The sequence below is a fragment of the Dromaius novaehollandiae genome, chromosome 10, assembly GCF_036370855.1.
Source record: "Dromaius novaehollandiae isolate bDroNov1 chromosome 10, bDroNov1.hap1, whole genome shotgun sequence".
In the NCBI taxonomy this organism is placed as follows: domain Eukaryota; kingdom Metazoa; phylum Chordata; class Aves; order Casuariiformes; family Dromaiidae; genus Dromaius; species Dromaius novaehollandiae.
Window position 1 is genome coordinate 7,567,870 of NC_088107.1, and position 26,810 is coordinate 7,594,679.

A 26,810-nucleotide genomic window follows, 5' to 3' on the forward strand; every position below is an offset into this window, starting at 1 on the left:
AACAAAATCGAGGCTTTCATCTTGGAGTTTGCAATGATTAAAAGTCTGTATCTCATCTAACTGTCTGTATTGTATGTTTTTTGCTTGATGATATTCAGCACAGAGATACGATTCATACGTTAATTAGCATCAGTCATTATGTTTAAGGTAACTGCATTATTTTTCCTGGTGCAAATTAGGGAAAATAGCCTTTATTCTAGGGCTAAATTCAAAAATACAACTGAAAGAACTGAACTAGTTTTTGAATCAGAAGGGCTTAATTTCCATGTATTTTCCTCAGAAAATAGCATAGTGGCCAAGGAGACAAATTGTAACAAAGCAAAACAGAAGCACTAAATTATCAGAATAAGGATTCAGTGGTTGAACATATGCTAAGACGAAATGCTTACGTGTCAGCCTGTAAGATCCCAATAATTCAGTCTCAGAGTAACTGAAGCTGTAGGTGTATATATTTAAAAAAAAAGAAGTTTGTAAAATTGGCAAAATACATACTGCTAGTAACTGGACAATCCATTCAGGCTATTATTTATGAAAATTAAAGCTAAAACATCTAGTGTTGTTTTGTCACTGACATTTTTGCTTCTCAGTTCAATTACTTTATATTTGCATTTACATTATTTTACATTTTCATTTAATGGCAGTTACCCAAACTCTGGATTATAAAGGGATAAATTATCATTCCTTTTTGTTCAGATACACAGTAGGCAGGAAAAGAGATGATAGCCATAAAAATATTTTAATTAATGCTACTCCAGGTGTTTTCACATGGACAACCGTACTATTTATATAACTGCTGTACAACTTGCTGCTTGATTCCTTTCTCAGCCCTGAGGACCTTGTTTTCAAATGAAAGCAGCAATCTTAGCAATTCTTGTACAATTCACAGCATCTATTTTTCCTTTGTTTAATTAAAACAATTAAAAAATTAACTAACTTTGGCCAAAGAGATTCATGGTGTATTCATTAATTAAAATGTGATTTACTTCTCTTTGGCTTCAGGAGATTAGATTTCATGATATAATACTGACATTGCTGCTGACTAAAATACAGTTTGGCTTTTCAAAATATCTGGCTGTACTATGAAAGATACTGTAAAATGAGTATGATATACAAATATTATTTTCCTGCTGATATTGTAAGTTCATTCAACAAATGAAAAGTGGACCCAGTTTTACACATGGAGTCTTGTGTTTCTCCTCCCACGCGCATATGCACACTGTGCTGCACGAAGGAAGATGCTTTCCTTTGGGCATGCAAAAAATACAAGTTGAATGAAGACTGCAAAATATAACCATAAGTTTTCTGCAGGTGTAAACTAATACGCAGAGTTGGGAGTTATGGTAGTTGAATTCACTGCTGTTGGAGAAGCAGACTTGTAAGGTATTGTTAAGAATTCCACATCTTCTTCACCAGAGGTGGTCTTGTCTTTAAGGGTTTTCTAAAAGAAATAGACTCTTAGATAGGGAGAACTCAAAAATACAGTGTGTCTTTGGCTCTTATTTTGGATGGATTCTCGGCTCTCCTTTTGATGGCTGTTCTTGCCACCACCTTGGAGCAAAGCAGGGAAGAGATATAGCCTGGAGGAGGAGGAGGAGGAGACCCATTCTGGCTTGTGGGTGACCCCAGCAGAGTGTAGCCAGAGTCACTGGGCATTTAAACAACAGAGAGAAAAGTGACAGTGGCTCAGGACCATCCGAGGTGTGAGGTTGGCTCTTGGGAGTGTAACCGCTGCCAGCTGTAAAGGAACTACTCCACTGAGTACACACTAACCTCACTCACTCTCACAAAATCATTCCTACAGGCAAGAGATGCTGAGAAAAGCACACTCACCGTGCTGCTGCAGCCAGCAAAACAGGCAGATAAGTAGGTGATCCCGTCTGCCCCACAGACGGGCGTGAAGGAATCGGTTTGGCATTCACAGTTGTTATTGCAGGGGGCATATGGGTCTAGAGGTGAGGTCGGAGTGGAGCTGCAAGAGAAACAGAAAATAATGTGTATGCACAGTAATGTGCAGTGTAATGAGATCAGTGCCACACAAAGATGGCTTTGAAGGGGATTAGTTAAGGCAAACAAATATACAACAAGCAGCAAGCAGGCTGTCTGGATCCCAGCACGAAGCACTCCAGGCTCCAGTCTTTCCTGGGACAGGAGTACCTTGGCCACCATCCCTGCGCAATGGGAGATGTAAAGTGAGGCTTGGGCTGCCTTGTCTCCCCAGCGAGCAGCCCCAAGGAAACCCAAGGACATGCCAGGAGAGGTTGTTGCTCTGTGTTTTTCTAAACCGTAACAGTGAGAAGCAGAAAGCCTGAAGCCTTTAAAAGAGTCACCACTGCATACTGAAGAGCAGCAGAAAATAAAATATAGAAAAACTCTCTCGGAGTCCTATCAATCTACAGGGTATTGGGTGCTTCATTTCCCTCATCAAAACGTGCCTGGAGCCACGTGTGCCTCCTCCTCACCACGTCTGAATAGAACTTGGTTTGAGAAATTCCAGTCAGGCACTTCAACGTGCAAAGCAGTGACTGCCCCTTGCTCCCAGGAGAAACCAGATGGCGTGGTGGACCCAACGCTGCACAGATGGCCCCAGGATCAGAATCAGGTCTTGTGCCTTTCTAGTCAGTTTGGCTGATTTTAGTGAAACTCGGTTAGCTGCAGGCACTCAACTCCCACAGGGAGGAGTGGCATGAAAAGCCCCAAAAGTCAGAGCACAATACAAAGTTGCCCTCAGTGTACTGCTTGTTCTGTTTGATTGCCCATGGGCCCCAGTTGCCTGAAGGCTGCTGATATAGGGACAACAACATGACATTTCTGTTGGCAAGACAGAGAGATTTGCCCACCGCCTGCCAGCTAGACGGAGGAAGGTACCCCGAAAGTCTCTTGGGACTCACTTGTTTCCATAGGGAACAGTAACCCCCGCAACAGGCCCGGTGTCACAGCCCAGGAACAGGAAAGACACGTAGCAAGCTGTGGACACCAGGTTCACCAGCATGGCCATCCTGATAGCTCCCAGAGCGGACAGGCTGAGCTTCTTCACCAAGAGGCCACCCAGGAATATGCCCAGACATGCGCATGGGATTGCTGTCATCCCTGCAAGAGGAAAAACTGGTTAGGAGCAACTGAGAAGGAGGATGAGCAAACCACACCATTAAGGCCTTTTCTTCCCAGTGGACAAATCTGTGCATTACCACAGGGAAACCTCAGAATGATTAGACTTTGGAGTAGACCATGCTGATGTTTATTCATTTCAGTGTGGTGTTCTTGAACGTCATCAAGCCAGACTACCTGCCACAAATGCTGTTAATACCTGGCAGGAGCAGTGGAATCTCTGTTGCCTCCTCAGGAAAGATAGTTGGCAGACAAATAAACTGTCCAGAATTTCATGAGATAGCTAAAGGCTTTGGACGAGCCTTGCTTGAGATACTTCAAAGCAGTCTGATCTTCAGAGATCAGGCGATAGTTGCATTTGAAAATATTAAGCTTTCCTTTTAGAATCTTCTTAAACTGTGAGATGCAAAAATCACTGCCAGAAGTGACTCACTTTCCATGCTCAGAAAAGCATTATCACACTAAACTTGCTTGCATTCGCTTTTGTCCTTTTGCTGTTGGTTACATCCCAAGTCTCATCTACCCAAGCTAAGCTCAGAAGCGCATCCAAATCCTGGCATTCCTGGACAAAAGGCACCTGGGAAAACTAGCAGCAACATTATTTAAATTAAGTAAGTTGTTCCCAGGAAAGTATCAAAGTCTCCTCCCCACTGCTAGGTTAGAGACAGGACGTGCTCTAGCTCATTGGAAATTTCCTTCTTGCCGACTGGCCAGGCATTCGCTGCCAAACCACGCAGTGGCTTGCTTTCTCCCAGTGGGTCAATGGTGAAATTGCTTTGCTAAGTCTCCAATCTTCAGGAAACATGCAAGAACCTAATATCTTTGAGACCTCTGCCCCTCTGTCAAATTCCATTAAAATTTACCAGCAAGATCCTGTGTTATTAGGGGAGGGAAGATTGACTGCAGGGGTTTTGCTTCCTTTGGAAAACCAGGCCAAAACCAGAAGGTATCAACGAGTTCAATGGGGAAATAAATAACCATCAGGAGAGCAGCTTGCAAGCTCTTTGATATTAAAATACATCCATTTCATGATTTCCCAGTTTATGACAGGTCACTGCCAGCTGCCCATCTGGCGAGCTGCAGTTGCAGACCATCCAAGATCAACACGCAGATAACTTAATTGGGTGCTGCCCCAAAATGGCAGTCCTGAACAAATTGCTAGACCTCCCTGGGAATGAGCAGCAGGAGAAAATAAAAGATCCTGCCTGTGCATCAGTGTCCTGACAAAAAAAGAAAGTTGAGAAATACAGAGTATGAGGGAAACCTCAGCAACATGGCGTGGTCAGAGAGAAGGGGCATTTGAAAGACAACCAAAATGTATTTTGATTGTCTCAGCTATCTGAACCGCTGCTTGCAGTCCCACCATTTCCAATCCAAGGAGAAAGGAGGGACGCGCAGGAGAAACTGGGTTTCCCAACCCATATGGAGCACCTCAGATAAGAGCTGGTACAGCAGGGCCCTGGGTTGGGCTCAGCAGCCTCCCGCAGTTACTCACCCAGGAGCTGGTTGGCAGATGAAGTGGTGAGGTTGAACTGCTGCTCCAGGTATTTCCCCAGGAAGGCGGCGAAACCAGCCACCACGGCGATCTCCATGCATGCTGCCAGGATGATGCAGGTGAAGACGGGGTTGGAGAGCAAGTGCTTGGTTACTTTGGGGATCACTAGAAGAGAGAAGAAAGGGAGACGGGTTTCCGTGTGGACCCTTCTCTAGGCTTTGGAGGGGCCTGGCAGCTCTCCCGCAGGACAAACTCAGGATATTCGGGCTGATTTTCCATTCTGCATGGACAAGCTGATGGAAATGTGGCAACCTCAGAATAAAGGGAAATAAGCCCCAAAGCGCCATCTAAAGATTCAGATACTAGGAGAGTGCAAAAAGAAGTCACAAGTTGCTACGTTTAAATTTCCCAGATGTTTTCTAAATTTTGAAGGACTGGCATTTTCCAGTATTGCATTAGGGCTAAAAGCTTTCAGCTTTTGTTTCCTCCTCAGGGAGGACAGTCAAAGCCTTGTATTCTCTTTTTCCTTTCCCAATCTGCTCCCCGTGAACAATGCGGAGCGAGCCATCAGGTGCCACGAGTACCGTACTCGAGGACCCTCGCTCCTACGACAGGCACATCAGCCTGCGCGCTCCCATGCACCAGAGCGCGGGGCGATGCCATCCGTGTGGACCCCAGCGCCTGGACGGGGAGATGCCAAGCTGTTCTCTGCGTACGGAGACACACACGCTGGTTTTAGCTTCATGATCGCTCGCTCCTCCCTCCTGAATCATTAGCGTCCAAAGTCCCCCCCCCCGCCTGTCTCTATTTCCAATGAGCAAACATGAGTTACCTTACAAAGGGAAATCTGGCTAATGAATCAGATAGCGCATTTTCTACTTCAGCAAACATTTTAATTATCGCAGAGATAACACAGCTTGAAGAGGAGAGCGTCCCAGTATCGGAGAGAGCCTTGCTTTGTCTCAATACCTGATGACTAATTTCTCCCTGAATTAAATGTGAAAATCATTAAGTTTGAAAATTACCTCTCTGAAGTGTAGTGAAGCCTTGGTGAACCCCATTTGCATTTTGAAAATCCATCCCCCACCTCCCCCTCTGGTGTATTTGGGTCTGGCAGATGACAGATTTCTCTGGTGTGGCTTCTGCTTTCCCTTAGGTCTTTTTTTGGTGCAAAATCTAATTGTGCTGGCTTCAGTAAGTAAATGCACAGCTCTTTGTTGAGGCTCTGCTTGGGTTCCCTTGGTTCTTCTTTTCTGGGGGGAGAGTGAAGGGGGAGGTTATAATTAGTCTTGATCTAATCTTTTTGGAAAGGACCACTCCACATGTTCTGGTCTCTTTATATCACAAATGTTTCTTCATGCTGTATAAAATCCTTGCTTCCTGACGATTTGCTGAGCATAATGAAGGTGCAGGAGGCATAGTATTGTTCAGAAGAACAGGACCAAAAAAAAAAAAAAAAGAAAAGAAAAGACAGAAAGACAGAGGAGGAAGAGGAGGGGGGTTCAGATGTAGGTTGATCTCAAAAGCCACATGCTGCCTCTTTCAGTTCTTTGGTGGCCACCTACAGAATTTTCCTTCTTGCCAGGAGAAGGAAGAAGAAAGCAAAGGTGGACTTGGCAGAGCTGAGCTTAGAAAGCCATATTTAAGATATTACTGCCTGTTGTGCCTCTGGAGTCCAATTTGCACAAGATTAACGGATTCCTTGAGGTGCAGCTTTGTGCCAATTCAAACACAAAGACACAAAGGTCTATCTGCAACTTTATCCACCAAATAACAATGACAGCCTGTCTTTTGCCAGATCCTGGAAATTTATTTCTGAAGTTGGCAAGGCTGCTGCCAAACCATCATGCATTACCAAGGTCAGAATCATCTTTCATACTTGCTGAAAGAGAGCAAAGATTTTGCAGAGCTATGGCACCGTCTCATACAAGACAGGCAGCACCTTATGGCTGCCTGGCCCGGCAGTGCCGGGCTACAACTCCCCTTCACCTCTGCTTTTCCGCCCTGGCCGTTTAGGTGCAAATTCCCTGGGACAGACGCTGTCCTTCACTGCCTGACCAGTCTCTACTGCTATAGGTCCCTGTACCAGCTGCATGGTATGACACAAAACCCAGTGCAAAGAGTTCAAAGGCAACGCAACGCAGGCAGATGCCTGGCAGCCTCCACCATTTCATCAGCCAGGCCAGATCATTCCCTTTCATTTTCTACGGAAAATGACAGGAGGCTCCCCATAGAAATGCATCTCCTTTCATCTTACTAGTGCCAACAGTTAAGATGAATCATTTGACACCTGCTGCTGCTGCCTTATCTGTCTCAGTTCTTGGGGCGAAATACCTCTGGGAACAAGATTAAAAGTCAGCAGTGAAGTTTAAAAACCTCTCGGTAGAATAGAGTGACGTACGATCAGCTGCCTAGCATATGGTGCTGGGGATGAAGGGGGAATGGAAAATGCTTGATGGGGGACAGCAAACCCCTGGGGAACACACCAGCTAGGCATGTCTCTTCTTCCCTGGATCCCAGGAGAAGCCATGACAAACTTCACCCTGTGCCTCGCTGACTCAGTCAGAATTTAGATATGTTCTTAGAAGTCCTGCCTGGCTCAGAAGGTTAGCTGGACTCTTTATAGCCACACGTTGGAGGTATAAATCTGAGGTTTAAGTCCTCTTGCCAAACTGGAAAAGGGAAAGATTTCTGCAGTCAAAATAAAGCCTCAGAAGGCTTCTGGGAGAAGCCACTAGCTGAATCAGATATGGCAGAGAAAGAAATCACTTTCCAATGCTCAGAACATCCCTATCCCACTGAACGGAAAGAGGTGGCACATGGCTTTTGAGATCTCTCTCCAGCTGTATCCCCTTCCTCTTCCTCCTCTCTCTTTTTTTTGGTCCTGTTCTTCTGAAAAATACTGTGCCTCCTGCACCTTCATTATCCCTGCTCGTTTAACATCCTTATCCCAGTGCACCCACACACTGCAGAAACAACGACAGAAAAGAGATTTTGGTATTGAGAAGACCAAGAAAGCTGAGCCTCTTTTCTCTGCAGAAGCGCTTAAAACCCACCACTTCAGACGTCCCACTTTCCGTGCCGGGCACAGGCTGGAAGGGCCCTAGGAGGATCTCTCGCAGCTCTCCGACTCCTGCCAGCGTCTCTAATCCCTCAGCTTCACATTGTTTAACACCGTAAGCAACACCCAGCGCCAGCGGCCCGAGCTGCGGAGGCATCGCGCGTCCTCCCTCCCTCCTGCTGCAGCACTAGTTGTGGGTGACAGGCCATAGGGTTTACAAGCAAATATACTTAGGTACGCCAAGTAGCTTTGATTTGTCACTAAACATCGGGGAGTACAGGGGATAATTGGCAACCTCATTACATGAGGTTTAACTACTCTCCAGAAACGACAAACTATAATAATCACGTTGGTGCTTGAAATGAATTGTTAGGCACATTACAATCACCAAGGCCCCTTTTTCCAGTTGGAGCACCCTACAGAGACATGTTTTCAATTTGCAGTAAAGATGAGGAACACAGAAAGCAAAGTAATAAATTAGAGGGAGGTTTACAGCCCGGTCCACCAAGGCAGTGTGGTGAGGGAAAGGAGAAATATAGCATCGAGCCAAAGTACTACTTTCCATCAGCAACGTAAGGAGCGAGTCTCGGATCTGAATAGAAAACAAAAGGCAAAAATCTCCACCTGGCTTGAGGAATAAGGGATGAAGAAAATAGTGCTGGCAGCATGAAGAAAATACTGCATGGAAAGAGGCAGCTCGTATACAAGAGAAGATGGAGTAAGGCAAGAGGCACTGAAGATAACTCAGGTGAGTTTAATATGCCAAAGTCTATGAGGTCTTGGTGAAATTAATATCACAAAGGGTACAAAGGAAAAAGGATGACAACCATGTCAAATGGGCTTCTTGAGAAATATGGGCTTGAAGCAACAGTAACGTTCTCACACGGGCACATGATTTGTCACGCACGGAAAGCAGGTCCTCCTAGTCTGTCATCCTGCCTCCAGCAACAGCCTTTGCTTGACTTCAGAGGGAGATGTAAACCTCCCTTGTCCGCATAATGCCGTTCAGGGCAAGGTGCAGTATCTTTCCGGAGACAGACATGCTCTGCCTGACCTCTGCTGCTGCTCGGTTCCTGCCCCAAGGTGCACTTGTTGAAGGCCCTTCTGAATTAATCAAAGTAGCGATAACAAGCATGCTGGCCTTGGGAACAGCTAAGAACCCGCCGACAAAGCCCACATCCTCACAAAATTCAATCTAAAGGAAACTCAGGGGCACTGACGGGAGCTATCTTGAACACAGCCCTTCTGAGATCAAGGAAGCCCAGCAAGCCGCCATGGACAGGACTTCGGGCCTTTTACGATCACCTGCCTCCCCCATACCTGCTATTAGGGCTCCTCAGCACGCCGTTTAGATGCTGCGAGGGACCCAAGGCCCAAATCCAAAAAGGTGTTAAGGTCTTGGTACCAATCCAGATCTGGGCCAGAGACTCATCCCTATGTCCACGAATGGATTTATTTGAATGACTGTGCCAAAACACCGGCAGCAGAGTTTCTCTCAGAGTGTGGCCGACCGTGTCCACGGGTGCTCTACCTGCGTGCGGGAACGCTCCCTGGGAGCGCCGAACTCAGGGGCTCTCGGCTGGCTTCGTGGCAGCGTGCAAGCCTCCCGCCCCACGCCGTGCCCCCAAAAAGCCCCCGCTAACACCTGCGAGAGCCTTAAAGTGAAAAATCCTTGTGTTAATCATGCCTGTCACCATGAGATCCTGCTGGGCAATAGTGGCTTTTCAGGGCCTGGCACCCTCCTGCCACAGCTGGAACCCTCTGGCCCAGCTCTGGGCACTTTTGGGGAGAGAAATCCCAAATTCAGAGCAGCGCTCTCACAGGGTATGCAGCAGATTGGTGCACGCAGCAGGAATAAAGGAAGCAAACAGAAGACAAGGCAGCTGTCAGCTGTACATCTTGCCTGTTCTGCCTTCTTGGAAACAAAGGTGGATGAAAACCAAAGAGTTTCCAAATCTAGGGAATTTGCAGTTTTGAAATACGTCTAATTCCACAACGAATTTTCTTTTAATTCCTTGCGAATGAGCTTCTCTCTCCAAAGCTGAAGGATTCTGTACCAGTTTCAATCTTTTTAAGTGTTTTAATCTCCCTCTCTAGACCGATAGAATGAATGTAATGAATTTCTGTTTTAAACCACTTCAAAACAAAGCGCATTTAGAGCGGAACAACTCGGTGGCGTTAAAGAGAGAGGCAGTGAAGCATTTACGAAACCAGATTTTATCGCAACTGACTGCTCAATTCAGTAAAAATGGCATTTTCATAGGAAAAAGTGATTTTGACAGAATACTCGCAAACCCGTCCTGGGGCAGGTGGAGGGCTAGAGGCAGCCAAGAGTAAAGGGCAACAGCAGCATTTATCCATTCTCTCCCTGCTCTTAATCCTTTGCTTCCCAGCCATCCCTGCTCACCTACCTGTGCCTCTTCCCACCTGATTTCTGGTGGGATGGCAGTCCATGCATGCAGACGAGCTGGGCAGCAGAGCAGTCCCCGTCCCTGTGCTCTGCCTGCCTGTGCTGCCACCTCCCTGCCAGTGACGCCGTGCAGAGCGGCCGCGCCTCCGCTGCCTTTGATCACCTCTTCACCATGTGCTGTTCAAAGGCAGGGCTTTCGTTTCAAGTCCAAAACTCCTTTTCAGGGTGCTTCTTTTCTCGGCATTAAAATACCCCTCAGGAAGAGATGCCACGGCTTCCCAAAAGCCGGGCCCTCCCTCCTGTTTAGGCCTTGGCAGAGATGTAAAAGCCTTTCTGACACGTTGAGCTGGTTGCTTTTGTATTAATCGCAGCTTTTCTCTGTGCCAAGGCCAGAGAGAAGCAGCAAATCTCATGCCAGCCCTACAACTCAGAGCCCTTCAGCAAATCCTGCAGTGTCCCAGAGCTTCCTCCCAAGCCCAGACATCCCCTGTTGCTTCACAACAGTCGTGGCACAGCTGGGAACATCTGTCTCCAAGTGACACTGCCCTGCCTCCCCTCCTGCCATGTCCATCCTCTTGGACCATTTGCTGCACCTCTAAAACCACCCGATAGCCAAAAAGGAGCTTCAGTTTAGCCTCCGGGATGCCCCGCTGACACACAGGTACTGTGCCAAACCCGCACCGCTGTGCTGGACACCCGGCACACACCTGCCAACACCTAGCAGTAGAGAGAACACGAGAAAGGAATCACTGAGTCACGGCCACGCAAATCCCTACGGGCATTTCATGCACAACCCTACCTCCTCTGCTCTTCAACTTCACAAATACACGCGCACCCCAAAGCCCATGGTAGGATAGCAGACATGACTATGACTGCATATATATTTTTAACTTCGGTATATAATTACCAACCCTCTTTATCCTAGGAAAAAGGAACAAACAGGCAAACTTTCTGCAAAGGAAACTTTATACAATCAACTTAAATGGATTAAAGATAGTAGCTCCTGCCACATATTCCTATGCATATATATTTTTCAGCTGGTGGCAAAAAAACCATATATTCACAGCAAGATTCAGTGTCAGGCATGTGTGTCTTCCCCTGTGGTACATATCTGAATATCTCTTTTCGGATGGACACTTTAGCAAACACTTCTCTAGATCATGTCTGGCTGTGACAAGAGAGGCAAGGGACTTGGAGGAGATGTCAACTACCAACATGAAGTCACCCATCATAACCTCAAAGGTGTAACTAAAAAGGTCATTCACTGCCTTATTTGACATGGTATAAATTGTAATTGTCAATCTACAAGGAGACTTCTGGACTCCTGACTGATCCGCAATGTGGTTACCTGCGTCGAGGCGGCAAGCGTGGAAGACTGTGGTGCTTATTGGTGTGATCAGTACTTTTGAAGCATATGGACTTGGCAGTTTCATTTCTGTACTTTGATGAGCAACAGATGCTGTGGTGACCTTCCTCTAAGGTGTGCAAGAAACTCAGCTTGCTCAGCACCATCCCCAGACAAAATTGCCTTCCCTCTGTGTGGCAGGGAGAGATGTCATAGGCTTCAAAACCCTATATGAAGACCAGCAAAAGCTTCTGGTGCTCATTTCAAAAACTTAGCGGCCGGCAACAGGCACTTCAATACTTCTGCGGTAAAAGATACAGAATTATCCAGATGGATGTACCATAGATAAAGCCCATTTCCAAAACCTGGAAAAATCCCTGCAACAAGGACAGGAGGATGAAGAAATTCACTTTACTGAAAGATTTTCCTAAAATTTATCTTTTTACCTTTCCTTCTTTTGAATTTTCTTGAGTCAAAATTTCACGTCTTTGACCTTTTTTTAATGAACAACCACATCAACTATTCACGGCATTTTTACATTTGGGGGGGGGGAAGTTTTCCTAAAAAACCTCTTTTTCCTTCCCACATTCACCTCATCCAGGTCCCAACTAAGGCACCTGCTCAAGGAGTAAGTGATTTTGTCCTCATTTATCAAAATGCACAAGGCCATAATGAAACCAACTCTGCCACAATGACGAAGAGCCCTCCCAAAGGCAGGATCCTCTAGTGCAGCGCATGCAAAGGATATCAGCCCACACTCTCCCACGAAAGGCTGGATTTTTAGCCGACCTTAATTAGAGCCAAGTCTATTTACATCACTGTAGGATCCCATGTGGCATTTTCTATTCTGATTTGCTACAAGTCATTTTCTGCCCTGCCAAGGACTTTGCTGCTATTCTAGGCTGGTATCTAGAGTTTTTCTTCCCCAAGGCTTCAGTTCCCCATCCCAATTTAAGCACTGTGGTGGTGCCCCGTGCTCACTATTCATATCTGAGATTGCGCTGTGGCTCCAATGCTAGGAAGCCCCCAATCTCCTTTAATTGCTCTTGCTGGCTTGCTTGCCGGTTTGGGATGCAGAGGGAAGCAGGACAGTAGACTAGAGAGAAGTTCACAAACTGCTTTGGCGATGGTACTCCCCTTCATTTCTATCAACTCTGCAGGACTAGTATGGATTCCTGAAGCTTTGTAGTTTAAAAAACAAACTAACCCTTTCAAGTGGAACAAAGTGTCTCTTTAAAATGAAGACAATGCCAGAGATAATTAGAAGCTAGGGACAGAAATTTCGGGATAGTGTGGGTGTGGGTAGATAGGCTAAATCAGAGACCAGTTATAAACCCAACTAGCCGTTAACCTGTTGCCAGTTCTCATGGAAAACACCAAGATGCAGTTTATCACCTCGCAACTGCTGGAAGCAGGACGTGCTGTTCTCGGCGTCCAGCGAGTGCCGCAGGACCCCGTTGCTCGGCTTGGGCCTCTCGTAGTCCCGCTCCGGGAGCATGGCCTGCTCGCTCTCCACCGCGTGCTCTGGCCGTGGGGACAAGGACTGCGGGAACCCAAACATCGGGAGGGACGAGAAGAAGAGTAAGGCACCACAGAGCAGGAAGCCTCCCCACCACGCGCCGATCCACCGAGGGTCGTCCGGGGTGATGTCCAGCTTACCTGCAAGGGCACACACAGGCATCAGCAGCTCGGCAGAAGGGAGGGGAGGGCAACAGAGTTAATGAACCCAGAAGCTGGAAGACAGTTGTTGAGGAACTCTTGGCTGGTTAGAGGAGAGGGGTTCCCAGACACAAGGTGCGGGATCCACAGTGCGTCCTACATCCATTTGGTGTGAGCCACCAGCCACAAAGGCCTCAGATGCAGGAGGTCCGTAAGACAAGGCAGTGGGTTCTTTGCCCATGTGGTCAACACACCTCTAACTTCTGCAAGTACCCCGTTAACCATAGCTTCTCTTGAGTGCCTTTGGCTCTGGCAGCTCTGTGAGGCTGCCTTTTACCTTTCTGTTTACAAGTAGTGTCCCTCTGTGCTGACACCTAGGTTTTGGGCATCACTGGCCCAGGGTGTCAAATGTGCAGAGGAAATAAACCTTCACTGGCATCCCCAGAAGCTCCTGGTTGGTGATGTGGTCCTTGGCTGAAATGGTTAATGGATGAGGTATTAGTAGTGTTCCCTGTGAGGGGGTGTATCTTTCTAGATGATAACACTGACAAGGGCTCTGTCATAGGAAACCAGTGTTCAGCTGAGACCTGGGACCGCAGGAAGATTGGGAAACATCCTAAAGAAAGGCAAGCACGTATAGCTGACACATCCAATCAGCATAAAAGATCATGGAAGAGAAGCAGCACAGACAAGGACATTGCACCTCCAACCTGGCTTACCCTTTTTTATCCGAGACCCATGCTCTCCCTGCTCTGAATTCACAGGTGTGAGTCCTTTGCAGCAAAGATGAGATGGGCACTCGGTCTTGAGGGCCAGCTGTGACTGCATGGAGGTCAAAACAGCCCTGAACATTGAAAAAGAAACCCACCCACTGCATCGAATGGGCCCCAGGAGGGTAGAAAAATCAACAGTGAATGAAGAAAAGCAGAGTAAAAGAGAAGGGTATCCTGTAGGCCATCGCTCAGCAGAGATAAGGGAAAAGAAGTCACTGGAGGCAACTTGGGAAAAAAAAAAAGCAGCAGCAGGAGAGAAGAAACCGTATTCCTAACAGCAACCTCACTGCCTTTAAGCAAGCAGGTCCCTGCAGCAAAGCCAAGCAGAGGGTGCCAGCCCTGGGAGCTGGCTCCCAGGGGAGATCTGTGCCTGCATGGCTGGAATAACAAGCTCCTCTGTTCATGAAGTCTGTCTGGTTACAGCCACTCTGAAAAATCTGTCTCAAGTGAAGCAATCAAGTTGTCTCTCAAGCAGAGACAGTAGGAAACTCTTTTCTCCTTAGGGAAAATAATATGTAGCTCTCAAATATATATAAAGTTTGAAAAATAGTGTTTTGGAGAGATTGAATTCTTTTGCTGTTATTTTTTCCTTCCTGAAATACATTTTTTTTTCAGGCTCTCAGGACACAGCCACATGGAAAGCCAGGTAGACAAAGGTCTTCCTCATGTTCCCTTCCTAAAAAAGGTGCTGGATGGATGGCAGCACAAAGCATGTCCTAGCACCCTGGACCTCATGCCTGAGCTGGGGTGCAGGACAGGACTCACCCACTCACCGCGTCCGGGGCTGCAAGGCAGAGCCAGCTGCAACATGGAAACTCTTTCCCATACAAAAATAGGCGAAGGCCATGCGAGCATCAGCCTTCACGTGACAATGATGGACCCCTGCCAGAGACAGCTGGACCTGCAGCTGGACAGCGCTGCACCGTATCAATAATGTGCCAAGCCACAATCCCTCTGGGCTTTTCAGTGATAATGCTCCACTCCTCAGCAGCTCCACATTTGGTACTTTTTGAGCTGTAAATGTGGAATAATCATCTTACATTAAGAATGGCTGCATCACACCAGACTAATGTTCCACCTAGGCCAGCATCCTGCCTTTGGCAGCAACCAATTGCAGATGCCCAGAAAGTCCACAATAACAAGGCCATCATATTCCTGGCATTATTCCCCCTGCTTCGTGTTTTCTGTGGCTCAGGGACTTCTTAAGCTAGATTTAATGTCATTTTGTTTTTTTTTTTCTTCTATAAACTTGTCCAATCATTTTTGACCCCATTGGTAAACTTTCCACATCCTGTGGTGAGGAGTTCTACAGCATTACCTACTGAGAGAAGAAATATTTCCTTCTGCACATTCACATTTTCTAGAGAATTATACTTAATGGTCACATGTGTAACAGGGTCCAAACAAGCTACTTTCCCCACAGGACGAAATGAGTCTTTGGCATGCCTTTCCTAAAGGAAGGAATGAAATAGGGCCATGGGGTGTGTGATAAGCCACAACTGAAAGTTTCAGCCATCAGAAAAAAGACTTCTTTTCTGATCATTTGGGATTATTTAGATTTCTTCAGCTCCCACATGCATGCCAGACCAAGAAAGAGGGGTAGCACTTTTCTGGACATACACAATTCTGCTCCGAGTCCTGCAAGGTTAAACTCCATCCAAACACATGCTGTAAAGAAGTATTTGCAACACCATAAAACTGGAGCACATCCACAAAGGGGAAAACACCCCTAAAGCAGGTTGAGAGCCTGTTAGGATCAGATGGAGCTGAAAACTGAAGTAAAAGTGGCTGAAAAACTGTGAGAGGAGAATGAAGCATCAGGTTTGCAGTCTACAACCAAAGGGCTTGGGGTTGCAGGAGAGAAAAGACTGTTAGGCATTGCCCTCTCATGGCAAAGAGCACATATTGCAAGCAACAATAAATGCAGAAGTTGCAAGTTTTTTCTTTACAAGCCAAAAGACAATTTGCAACTATTTGCTTTAACCCAAGCACAGAGCCAGCATGAGCAACAATTAGCACTGCTCTAGCAAAGAGCGACAATGCTGCGGGGGCCCAGTCTGTCCATCCAGACAGGGTCATTCGCAGATGGTGCTGGGCACGGGTCTTACCGGTGTGCCTCTATCAGAGCCTGGGGCTTTCCTCCTTAGGCCCCAGGGAAGGCAGCGCTCCTGATCTCATCCCACGCTCTGGACACAGCTCCCCGGGCAAGGCTGTGTCCACACTAGCTGGTATGCCCTGCCATGGTGATATTTTAATGTGCACACTTAGAACAGGGCTGAGATCCTTCTCAAACTCATTTCACAGCAGAAGAGCTGTAGAAGTGAACATCTTTTAGCCACTACAGACCTGTTATTTACTGGGATAGAGGTGACAAGGTTTGAATCCCAATCATAAAACCCCTCAAAAATGACACCTATATAAGCAAGAGGCACTCGAGATGAAATAAGAAACAGTTTCCTAGTTGCAAGTATCAACATTTTTGTCCCTCTGATACAATGGGATTAATGCCCTCAATTAGAAATCAAACCCGGTGCTCCTTACTTGTGTCAATGAAGACAGCATCCACATAGATTTTGGTACAGAAGGAGCCCAAGATAAATCCACAGGCTGGTCCAAATACCAGCATCGTAAACAGGATCCCTGAAAGGAAAGAGAAAACAGAACATTAGTACTAGGCTCGGATTATTCATTGCAAGTTGCTTTGCTTGCCTTTGTACCGCCCTCCTGCCACCAGATAGGGATTTGTTTCTGTTCCAAGTGGATGTACACTTTGGACAAAAGGGCTCCCTAAATCCTTTTTGCTTTGCCATAGCCCTTCGGGAAAGAGGAACAGATGAAGCCGTGACATTGTTGAAGGATTTCTATGGAGCAGAGAAGACAGTGTAGATGTACACCGCAGTTGGGTCAGCCGTCTGCTCCCCACGAGGAAGTCTATACCTTTTTTAACTTTGGCTAAATTCATGGTAGACAGGGATATTTGTAGAATTTAGAGACAGAAAATCTACAAAATGCTGAATTGTCACACACGGCTTGATAAAGCCCCTTTACAGAAGCAGAAACCCTCCTTCATATCTGTGAAGCCCTTCTCGCCATCATACCCACCAGTCACATATTCTCCAAGACTTGCAGCTCTTCCACCCCTCATGAAGACTCACTTCTCCTCAAAACCTGTCTAATACCAGGTAAAGAGGTGACTGGAGGCTATTGTGAGTGAATCACTTATTTGTGTTGGTATTATATTTAGAATTCTTTATTCTCACTCCCTTTTGGCCCTGAAACAGGAATGCTACAGGCACATTGCCAACTCTCAATTATCCAGGGCAGGAAGGTGGGGGGACAAGACACTCATCCGGAGAAAGAAGCAGCACAGATAACACAAAACACTTATAAAATCGGCAACAGGAACATGCTTAGTACCTTCACATTTAGGATGGAAAAACAACAAAAAAAATCCCTAAGGATCCTTGTAAGTGAATTTCTGAAGAAAGCAAGGGCAGGTCTGAACAGCAGCGAGCAGAGCAGCGCCTGGTTGCACGCTCCGGGAAAGAGCTTTGCCAATGAACCTGGGCAGTGAGGCAGGCCGGCTCGCCAGGGTCCCTCTGCTAGGGATGCGCTAACCGGATCTGCCACTAGTCTTGGTGTCTCTGCCACTAGTCTTGGTGTCTCTGCACTTCAGAAATGTCCCATGAAGGAGTTTATTCATGTCTGGGGTGTTTTCCACACTCCTCTTGAGCAATAGGATACATCCCATGTTTCTCTTCGAATCTCTCTGTGGGTGCTTCCTGGCACCTTGCTAATGCATTTCATTGCATCAAGTTCCTTCGCTGGAAACTTCCAGTTCCCAAGGGCTCTCTCTCTCTGGGGCAGCTCTCAGGAGTTGGAGAAGAGATCAGAGCTGCAAAACATCCCCCAGAGATCACCAGTCATATGCAAGGCAAACTACACCTGCTGATGACAGCTTTGCCAAGCAGAAAAAGCTGGCACAGTCAAAAATAACTTCACCTTCATTTTTACAACATGGGACACAAACTAATTCCTCCAGGTCTGTGGTACTGTGGATTAATATCTGGATTAACATCTGAGAACCAAGCGACAGCTCCATCCAGCCACTCGCACCAAAACTGACCTCACTGATACCTTCACAGCCATAACCTGCAGGACCAAGAGGGAGAAGTGAAGAAGGTAGGAGGAGAAAAAAATCATGTCCCCTTGTCACGGGAGCGCTGGTAAGGAGTTACACCCCTCAGGACAGCGGCAGAAGGTACGATCCCTGTACAGGCAGGCCAGGCTGTCTTAGTGCAGGTAAAAGCCGCAGCACAGCACCATGTTTCAGTCCATGCTACCAGCCTAACCTAGTCTCCAGGGTTTCTGGCCATGACATCCGCCCTGCTAGGTGGGCTGCCCACCCTCCTCCCATGGCCCCTGTGTCTTCAGGGCCCAGAGACCCCAGGCTTTGGGTCTGCGCTCGCAGATGCAGCAGCACACGAGAAGCTGGTGGTGCCAGTGGGGAGGGCATCTCGGGAGAGACCAGCACCGAACCCGCGTGCAGCAGGATTTGGGTCTCTGTGACAGCCCACGCGCCCCTGGGACATCTCCCTCCCCAGCAGCCCTGCTCCTTCCCAGCCTGCGCAGGAGCTCAGGATTACACAGTTTCCAAAAGCCTTTTATAAAATACCCACGTGGCATTTTTTCCATCACTAGATGGCATCAGCGGCTGATGCTCAAGCCAGACCCGGGCTGGCACAAGCCCCACGCGAGCGGGCGGGCGGCCGGTGTACAGCTATACAGCCTGCCCAGGGCTTTTCTCACCCTGTGACCGAGCTCAGAGCGGTATCACAGGAAAAGTGCCTGTGCCCCCCGGGCTCACTATGTCCGACAGCGTTACTGGGGGTTATACAGCCTGCTAGTCCCCGGGAGATGACAGCAACACCCGGCAGGATGCTGGCTTCACCCAGCTAAGAGCCCTGTGCATCATTAGGCTGCGCCCTTCAGCTGGTTGCAAGCAGTAAATTGCAGACTTTAGAACAAACTGCTCTAAAGCTGTTTAGTTTTCAGTCAAACAGTTTAGTTTTCACAGACATTATTCTGGGAAATGAATGGGCATGGCTGTTACTGTGATAAGTGGGCCTGCAATCAAAGATTGGGTAGATGCCTGGACAATAATTATAAATTTCTGTGCAATCACTGTCAAGCATACACTGACACCTGGGCTTCACGTATCGCAGGGCAGCACGTGCACTGGCCCGAAGTTGTGTCCTGTAGAGATGACCACAGAAGTTGCATTTAGTTTGAGGAGCCCTCTGATTCGAGCAGTAAGTCATGACACTGCTCTGCTCTTACTTTGTTACTTTGAAAGAAATAAGGGGGAAGAAAAACAGGCAGACCTGAGCACCTGCCCCCCAGAGCCAGACACTAACCTGGCATGTGGCATTGCTGAAGTCAACGAAGCGATTTGTAGTGCCGGAGGGGTCAGCGTCGCCCTCAGCACGCAGAGTGAGCCTCTTGCGCTGGCGCTCGTGCCCTCGCCTGCTCAGCACTGGCCAAGAAACGTTCCCCCACCGGAGCTGCCTAACAACTCACGTTTGCATGGATGACATCCTCTGCAGGGAAGGGTGCTGGGGGCACCAAAGCCTCTCAAAGCCAAGACCGATTCCCACAGAGGTCAAGGAGCAAACAGTGGTGCCAAACAGCTGTGCAATTGCCGAACCACATGTGCAACCAAAAGGAGCACGTGACCAGCAGACAGCTGCTTTCAGGGCCATCCGAAACCCGGGAGGGGGAGCTCTGTGGCTCTGAGTGGCACAAGACTGGTTTAAGCCCTTGGAGACAGGATAAATCAGGCATGACCTGTTCTCCAGAGGTAGCGGATATTCAATTTCTCTTTTAAAACTCAGTAATTGCTCATTGATGGTTTTCTCCAAGTGTTTAACATCTCTGGAGAGCTGAGAGCATGTCATTTGGCACTGATGCAGGCTCATGGACAGAATGACACAAGGACCACTTCTAACATGGCAATACCTTTGGAGGTTCTGGGCATTGAGTTGAGGTGGGACAGAGGTTTGTCCCATGATGATTTTCCAAACCACAGGCAGAGCTGTCAGACCGAGTATGTGAGACTGAGTAGGCACAACCAGTGTGCTTCACAGAGCAAAGGGTAAGGCAAAATATAGGGAAAAAGATCACCCTTCACAAAAAAAAATGGAATATTTTCCATTTCCAAAGTAGAAGGGTGCAGAGGCCTTTTGACAATGAACTGTCAATACTAAGGAGATGCATGCAAAGAGACAGTTCAAGCAAAAGGCTAACTGTGAGAAACCTGTATCAATCACACATACACACACACGCACACTTATTCCCTCTTCCAAGGCAATCCTTGCAACTGGTGAATGCTCTCGTTCCTCGCACTTGTATTGCTGCAAACAACCACTTCAGAAACAAACCAAGCCATGTCCTCAGTTATTAAAACACCACATTTCATAACCTAGCAGCTGAAACCTGGAACATATTGTTCGCTCTGAAATGTCATCGCTAGAGGGCAATGTGGGATAAAGCATCCAAGGGACAGGGAAAGAGGTAGGGTCTTACTATAAGATATTAAGTTATCATTCACCTCTAGGCCAGATGCAAGAAACCCTCATGTTAATTGTGTTTTTACTCTTTCTACACTTTCACCTAAAATCCTGAAAGTAACAAGCTCTTCCCATGCACTCTTTGTGATCCTCTCTCAGGACTCCAGCAAAATCCCAGGTTTGCAATAATAGTGTATTGCGCTATGTCAAATATAGCTACCTTGGTCCTGAAAGAGCCTGAGGCACGGACTATCATGCCAGATAGTCCAGGCTCCCCAGAGAGCTGGACCACGGTCAAGGGTCAACAGGGCATCCCACTGTGCACAGTAGTTAGGGACGAGGCTATCAGGATCCTGCTTGTGGTTAAACGTTCATGGGGAATTGAAGGCTCGGAGGGAAACTACCCGAGTTAGAATTGGTTTTAAACATCCTTCCGCTTTTGAGAAATTCTGTGTGATTACTAATCACGACAGTTAGTGGCAAAACACTTTCCACATCATTCACCTAGTAACACAACCAAGAAGCTGCTTATTAATAGGCAAGTAGGTCTGGCAAACCCCTTTTCCCAGTCCTGGGGTTGCTGGTAAGGATAAAGATGCACTAAACTCGTGGATAGCTTTAACGCCACTTGCTAGGTTTTTTCTTATACTTCCCTCTAACTTTTAGATGAGTCCGATTTGCTGCCGGTGGCGGTCACAGAGCCGAAGGGCACTAGTGCCAGGAGGAGCTCAGGCTTTCAACGGGGCTGTGACCTGCTCTCAGGAGCAAACAGATCAAAGGTCTCACCCTGGCTCCGTTACAGTCTATCGCAAAACTCCCACTGATGGCAATAAAACCGGGGATCAGTACAGGATACTCCACTTCCGCCTCTTCCCCTTTTTTCCTTTCATTCTCAGCTCAGAGTTTATTTCAGTCGCTCAGAGCAGCACATTCAGTAACCGACATCCGTCTCGAGAGAACAGAGGGAGAACAAAACTGGAACTATCAGCCCCAGTGCTACCTTGGAAATAAACCTTTTCTGCTCTGCAGGGCCACCTGATCCTCTTCAGAAAGGTCTGTGGTTTGCCCTGCACCCAGTGTTTCAAGGAGAGGGGGATGATCACCATTTAGTTAACACTCTGCAGACCATCAGGGAAAGCAGGATGAAAAAGGTTTCTCCTTTGTGCGGTTTGGGGTTTTTTTTGTTGATGATAGTGTTTGTTTCTTTTTTCTTCTCCCCAAAATACAGCAAATATTAAAAATACTCAAGAGCTGAGAACTGAGAAAAGCCAAACACTTTCGATCAATTCAAACATTTTGTCTGATAACTCAGAAATACTTTGTTTCAGTTTGGGCCCTTTTAAAGTAGACATACTCTATTTTGTAAAAAGTTAATTGTTTAGGGGGGGATACAAGGATTTAGTAAGTAGTGGTAGGAATGCTGGAAGTACCCTATATGTGGGCGAAAGCAAATGAAAAAGTCATGTTAAGCTGCCATCTTCTCCTGTTTCACATTCCCCACAAGTCTTGATACGAAGCATTACAAGCATACCTACTTTGACCGATAATAGACTACGTAATAATGTATAATAACAGGACACATTTTTGACTTGTTCCTTACAACACTGACATATGACTTCAGGTCTGCTTCAAGAACATATCTGAACCAAGCACGTTGGCTCCAAAGGAACTGGCCCAGGCCTATAGAACTGGGTGCTAAAGCAAGATTTTATTCCCAGAGAAGCTAAAAGCTTCTGTCCTCATCTCCCTCTGTACCAAACTGGTCCAAACGTCAAATCCCCAGCCAAGGCGGCTCCAGTGCCACTTCCAGGCGAGCCAGCTCAGTGGGAGCTTGCAACCTCGAGGTAATGCAGACAGCTGGGAAGTGCAAAGAATGCTTTTACATATGCACTACATAGTTAAGAAACCAAATCCTAGTTTCTAATGGCCTCTGAGGTCAGACTGAGCCCATTTCCTCGGTGTTGGGACACTTAGCAAAGGGGTCTGGAGACAGCAACTCATTAAGGCTGTGTAATTATAGCGTAGCAGTTGTGCTGGGAGCACGCCCAGCGATGAACTGCTCTGCAGGTTGATTAGATGCCAGAGCAGAGCCAGAGGTGTTTGCTAACCTCAAAGGCCATTTGCACGTCAGTGTCAGGAATGTCACCCTGCTATGATGCAACGAGAAACCTCTTCTCTTGTACAAGGAAGGTCCTTCTCTTCCCCGTGGGGGATTAGGAAACAGGGCCGTGTCCTGCCCTCTGGGGCCTCCTTAGGGCCAAGATCAAACCGTGCCTATGCACTGTGTCCCAACATACTGTGCCATCCAGACAGCTGCTTCTCCCCACCAGCAAAGTGCGGCTAATGTGACCATCTTCCTGTCACCGGTACGTACGCTGGGTGACATATGTCTAGTATTCAGCTTCAAGCCCAGTTTTTGGAGATGTGATTTGGCAGACATCTCAGCTTGGTACCCAAGAATTCACCCAGCACTGCGGACCCATCTAGCAGCTCAGCCTGAGCATCTTGCTGCCAGGACCAAGCTGCTATTCACAGCTGAACTGTCTGGTTTAAAACATACCTTAGGCACGTCCTTCCTGTGCAAACATACCCTGAGCCCAAGGGTTGCCAACTTTCCTGACCTTACAAAGCTGCACACCAGGCACGTGACTGAGAAGCATTCACTTTGGAGAGCCAGCGGAGAGGAAAAAGGACAAGAGGTAACACTGAGACATGACAACACCTCCCTCCGCAGGGTTGCTGGCTGCAGGATGGGGCTGGGCAGGGAGTTGAATTACAGCTTCTTCCCAAAGACCCCTGTCAAAACAGCCCTGCTGCCAGTCACAAGACCCAGCACCAGCCAGGGAAGTCATGCTTCAACTCTTCCCAAAGTGAGGATTTATTTGATGCTGAGAGGAAGGAGATCTGTTTGTGATGCAGTTCGGAAAAGTTCAGTTGCAAAGTCCCTTGGCAAAGCAACTATCTGCCAATAAAGCCTTGGAAAGCACCATCAGAATCACCTCCAGGGACCTGCAATCGTTGTGAAAGTCTGCTTGAGTCATCTAGATACCTCTGAGAATATTGTTTCCTGTTTCCACGGGAATCCAGGTCACCCTTCTAGGAAGGGCTGCATCCAAGGTGCACATGCAGAGAAACTGCACTGCTCCAGTCCTCTCCTCCAGGGATTTATAGGCAACCAAGCTAGATGTGTATGAGCACCAGAGAGCTAAATAAACCCTGCTACATGCCTTGACATTCTGGCAAAGCAGTGGCACTTCCAGACCAATCCACAAACCTAGGGCCTGGATACCCAAGGCATCTTCACTGCCACCAAGTACGAAGCAGCTGAACACGGACCACCAGCACTGAACCACACAGAGCTTCCCAACCACGGGCAAACCCCTGGTGTTGCTGAGGATCCCATTTTGTTCGGCCAGGAAGTCATCAGCCAGCTGATCTCTGCTGGCTCCCGGCCCTCTCGAGCCAAGCTGCTCCTGCTCTGCCATTTCCAAAAAAGGGAGTGCAGGAGGTCATGCACCAACAAATGTAACCTAACGAGCAGCCCCCTTCTAGTGAAAGCTATGGCCCAAAACCTGCCTGCTCTTGCTCTGCACTCCCCCAGGCAACAGCTGCTCTGTCTAGGAATAAGATTTAAAGGGAAGCCACAGACCCTGAGCCTTTAGATGCAAATCAAAATTTAAAATCATGATTTCTGACTCTTCACTTTTCACAGCACTTCTCCACAAATGTTTGTCTCACTGCAAAAATCAGACTTTGCTGTGAGGGTGGGCAAAAGCAAATGAATTTGGAAGATGTGGGAAACTTCTTTCACTGCAAAGCTAGTTTAGTCATTGCATCAAGTAACTACATCCCTGCAGAGGCATGTTTGGACCCTGGGACCAGGTCCTGGCTTGTGTTCAGACAGCTTTTCTATTATGGGTCACTCTGGCTGGGAGCATTGCCTCTGGGTGAAACAAGGCAATGACAGGATGAATCTAGTAGCTTTTACTCCGCTTTCAGGCATCCTCGGTGGAAAAAAAAAAGCTTGTTCTGCTTCTTTCCCATGTAAATCGAGAACGACTGTACTGCTTCCTCTCTCCGGAGAGTTCAGAAGTGGAAGGTGGTGGTTGAATTTTAAGGCTTTTGACAAAAAGAGATAGGAAGTAAAACATTAGCAGCTCAGACTAAAGAAAATCTTTTTTATAGGGGACAAATCTCTCTCCTTTTTTGGACTGGGGAGTTGTACGTGATTTGCCAAAGATGGCAGGGTCAAGCTGGTCCAATGACAGCCACAAAATCCACATACGCGTATGACAGAGGAGGGCAGAGAGGACCCACATGCGTGCCACCGCGGCTCCGCAGGTGCTGCCGCGGACGCGGGCAGACGTCAGCTGTGGGCATCCTCCCGGCGCAGGGACGAGCTGTTTCTGGAAGCGCAGGGGGAACCAGTCCTGCAGAGCATGGGATAATCTCCAAACCCGGCTTGTCCCACATTTCCCACGGCGGCGGATGGGGCAGGCCCGCGTGAAGGGATTACGGGAATATAGTTCATGTGCGCTGCGACCTGCCCTTAAAGAGACACCACCTCAGCGCAGCACGCTGCAATCAAAGATATGAACCAGGGGTGCTGCATTCGCCTTCAAACAAGCTCATGGCCCTCACGGGTTTGGGGAAAAGGCTTCTGCGCTCATACCCTGTGGGCAGACCTCTTTGCTGCCATAGATTTTGTCCAGTTTCTATCCATCAGTTGACGTAACCTCTAAACCACACGGTGAGGTAGGGGAGAAGGCAGCTTCCTAGCCCAATGGCTTCCTCCCGCGGTGGATCGCGCTGTGGTCCTGCGGCTCTCCCCGTCCTCCCCGATGGCCCACGCACCAGGGAGCTGCCGATGCAGCTCGTGCTGAGCAGCAGCCCATTCCCACGCCGGCATGGGCACCTCTGCCCTCCCGCACAGCCCAGCGCGATGCTCCCAGCCTCTCCTTCCCAGCTCCCCTGCAGGCAGCCTTCCTCCTTCTCCATCGAGGACATCATTTTTCCTGCCACTTGACTCCTCGTCCGTACATCCAGCAGCCCGTCGCTACCTCCCGTTTTCCTTATCGCTCCTGCTTCTTTGCGCTGTTGCAGCTGACCACGGGAAACCGAAGTAGGTAGCGTTACACTGGCGGCGTGTTTGCATTTGTTCTGCTTCCTCGGTGCATGCACTGAAGCAGAGGGAATGCTAAAACAATCCTGACAGATGTTTCAAAATGCCCGCAGCTGTTGATTAACGAGGAGCAATGCTGGGATGATTCACTTTAATTTTTAGTCTCTGTTCTGATGGGGATCAAAGCGGTTCCAACCACACATTTGTATCAGATGAGCTGGGGAGGGGGAGAGGTTGGGTATTTCTACAATCCGTACAGTAGCACGCATGTATTATTTGCAAGTCTTGCCCTTTGTGTTCAGGAGCTCAAAAACAGCAGCTGAGTTTTTTGAAGGCAGTTGGAGGCTAAGTACCCAACAGAGGAGTGAAAACTCTTCAGATGGGGATTTTTTTTTTCCTTTTAAATAAAGACCTGATTTCAGAGACCTGTTAGCTGCATCTAGTTGTTTCTCCGCCTTTTTACCAAGGCTAATCCTGCTTTCTTAAGTGTTACAAGATGCATGAAATATTATAAAGGCCTTCAGTAAGCAGGGACACAAAATGGCTTAGAGCAGACACTGTAATTCTGGTTCTGAGCTCTTCTGAAAACATTACTCCTTGATTCCACTATAACATAGCTCTGGTCTCCTATATCTGCACATGCAACACAACATGTGGCAAAAAACTGACAGCACCATCCAGAGCCTCTGTATTTCTCGCCATTGGACCTGCAGCTGATTTTGGCCAGTGAAATAGCTCCAGCAAGCAATAAAACTGCAAAACAGAAGCACTGGATTGAATGTGTCTTCTCACATTTCCATAGTCCCACTTGTGACGGGGGACTCCTTACAGGGGTTCATTATTTGATTGCCCTGCTTTTCTGAAATAAGTTATTACCTGCTTTGAAATCAGGCAGCCCTAGAAATCTCTCCCATCGGCTTCTTCCCTTCCTCTTCTATCAAACATTTCTTGTTCACAGCAATTTCCCCAAACACTTTCTGGTAAGGAAGGCAACCTGTAAAATCAACTCCTGCTTCATGAGGAGTTATTTTTTAACGGAAGTTGCCCACTACTATTTGGAAATCCTGCAAAGACTTATTTGCCCCTGTGTTTAACAAGCCTTAATGCATTTAAAAGTAAAGTATTTAAAGTTGGCTGGGGGTTTCCTTTACTTGTCAGGAGGTAGGAAAAAAATGCCTCCATGCTACAGACATAACTAGCTTCTAACATGATCCCTCCAGAGCTGTAGAGAGTCCATGAAGGCAGCTTTCCTTGCATATGCTGGAAAAGAC

General features: G+C 47.5%; 1 protein-coding gene across 3 annotated transcripts in view; it reads right to left on the minus strand.

Moving 5' to 3' along the window:
• The window catches only part of SLCO3A1 (solute carrier organic anion transporter family member 3A1), a 154,902-nt gene that overhangs the window by 21,852 nt on the left and 106,240 nt on the right, over positions 1-26,810 (minus strand). For all 3 annotated transcript variants that reach the window (XM_026104349.2, XM_064517206.1, XM_064517205.1), the window contains exons 3-7: positions 16,390-16,488; positions 12,812-13,075; positions 4,601-4,765; positions 2,889-3,087; positions 1,831-1,969 (exon numbers count right to left, since the gene is read on the minus strand). In XM_026104349.2, the coding sequence (XP_025960134.2) occupies positions 1,831-1,969; positions 2,889-3,087; positions 4,601-4,765; positions 12,812-13,075; positions 16,390-16,488 (866 nt within the window). The remainder of the gene's footprint in view (positions 1-1,830; positions 1,970-2,888; positions 3,088-4,600; positions 4,766-12,811; positions 13,076-16,389; positions 16,489-26,810) is intronic.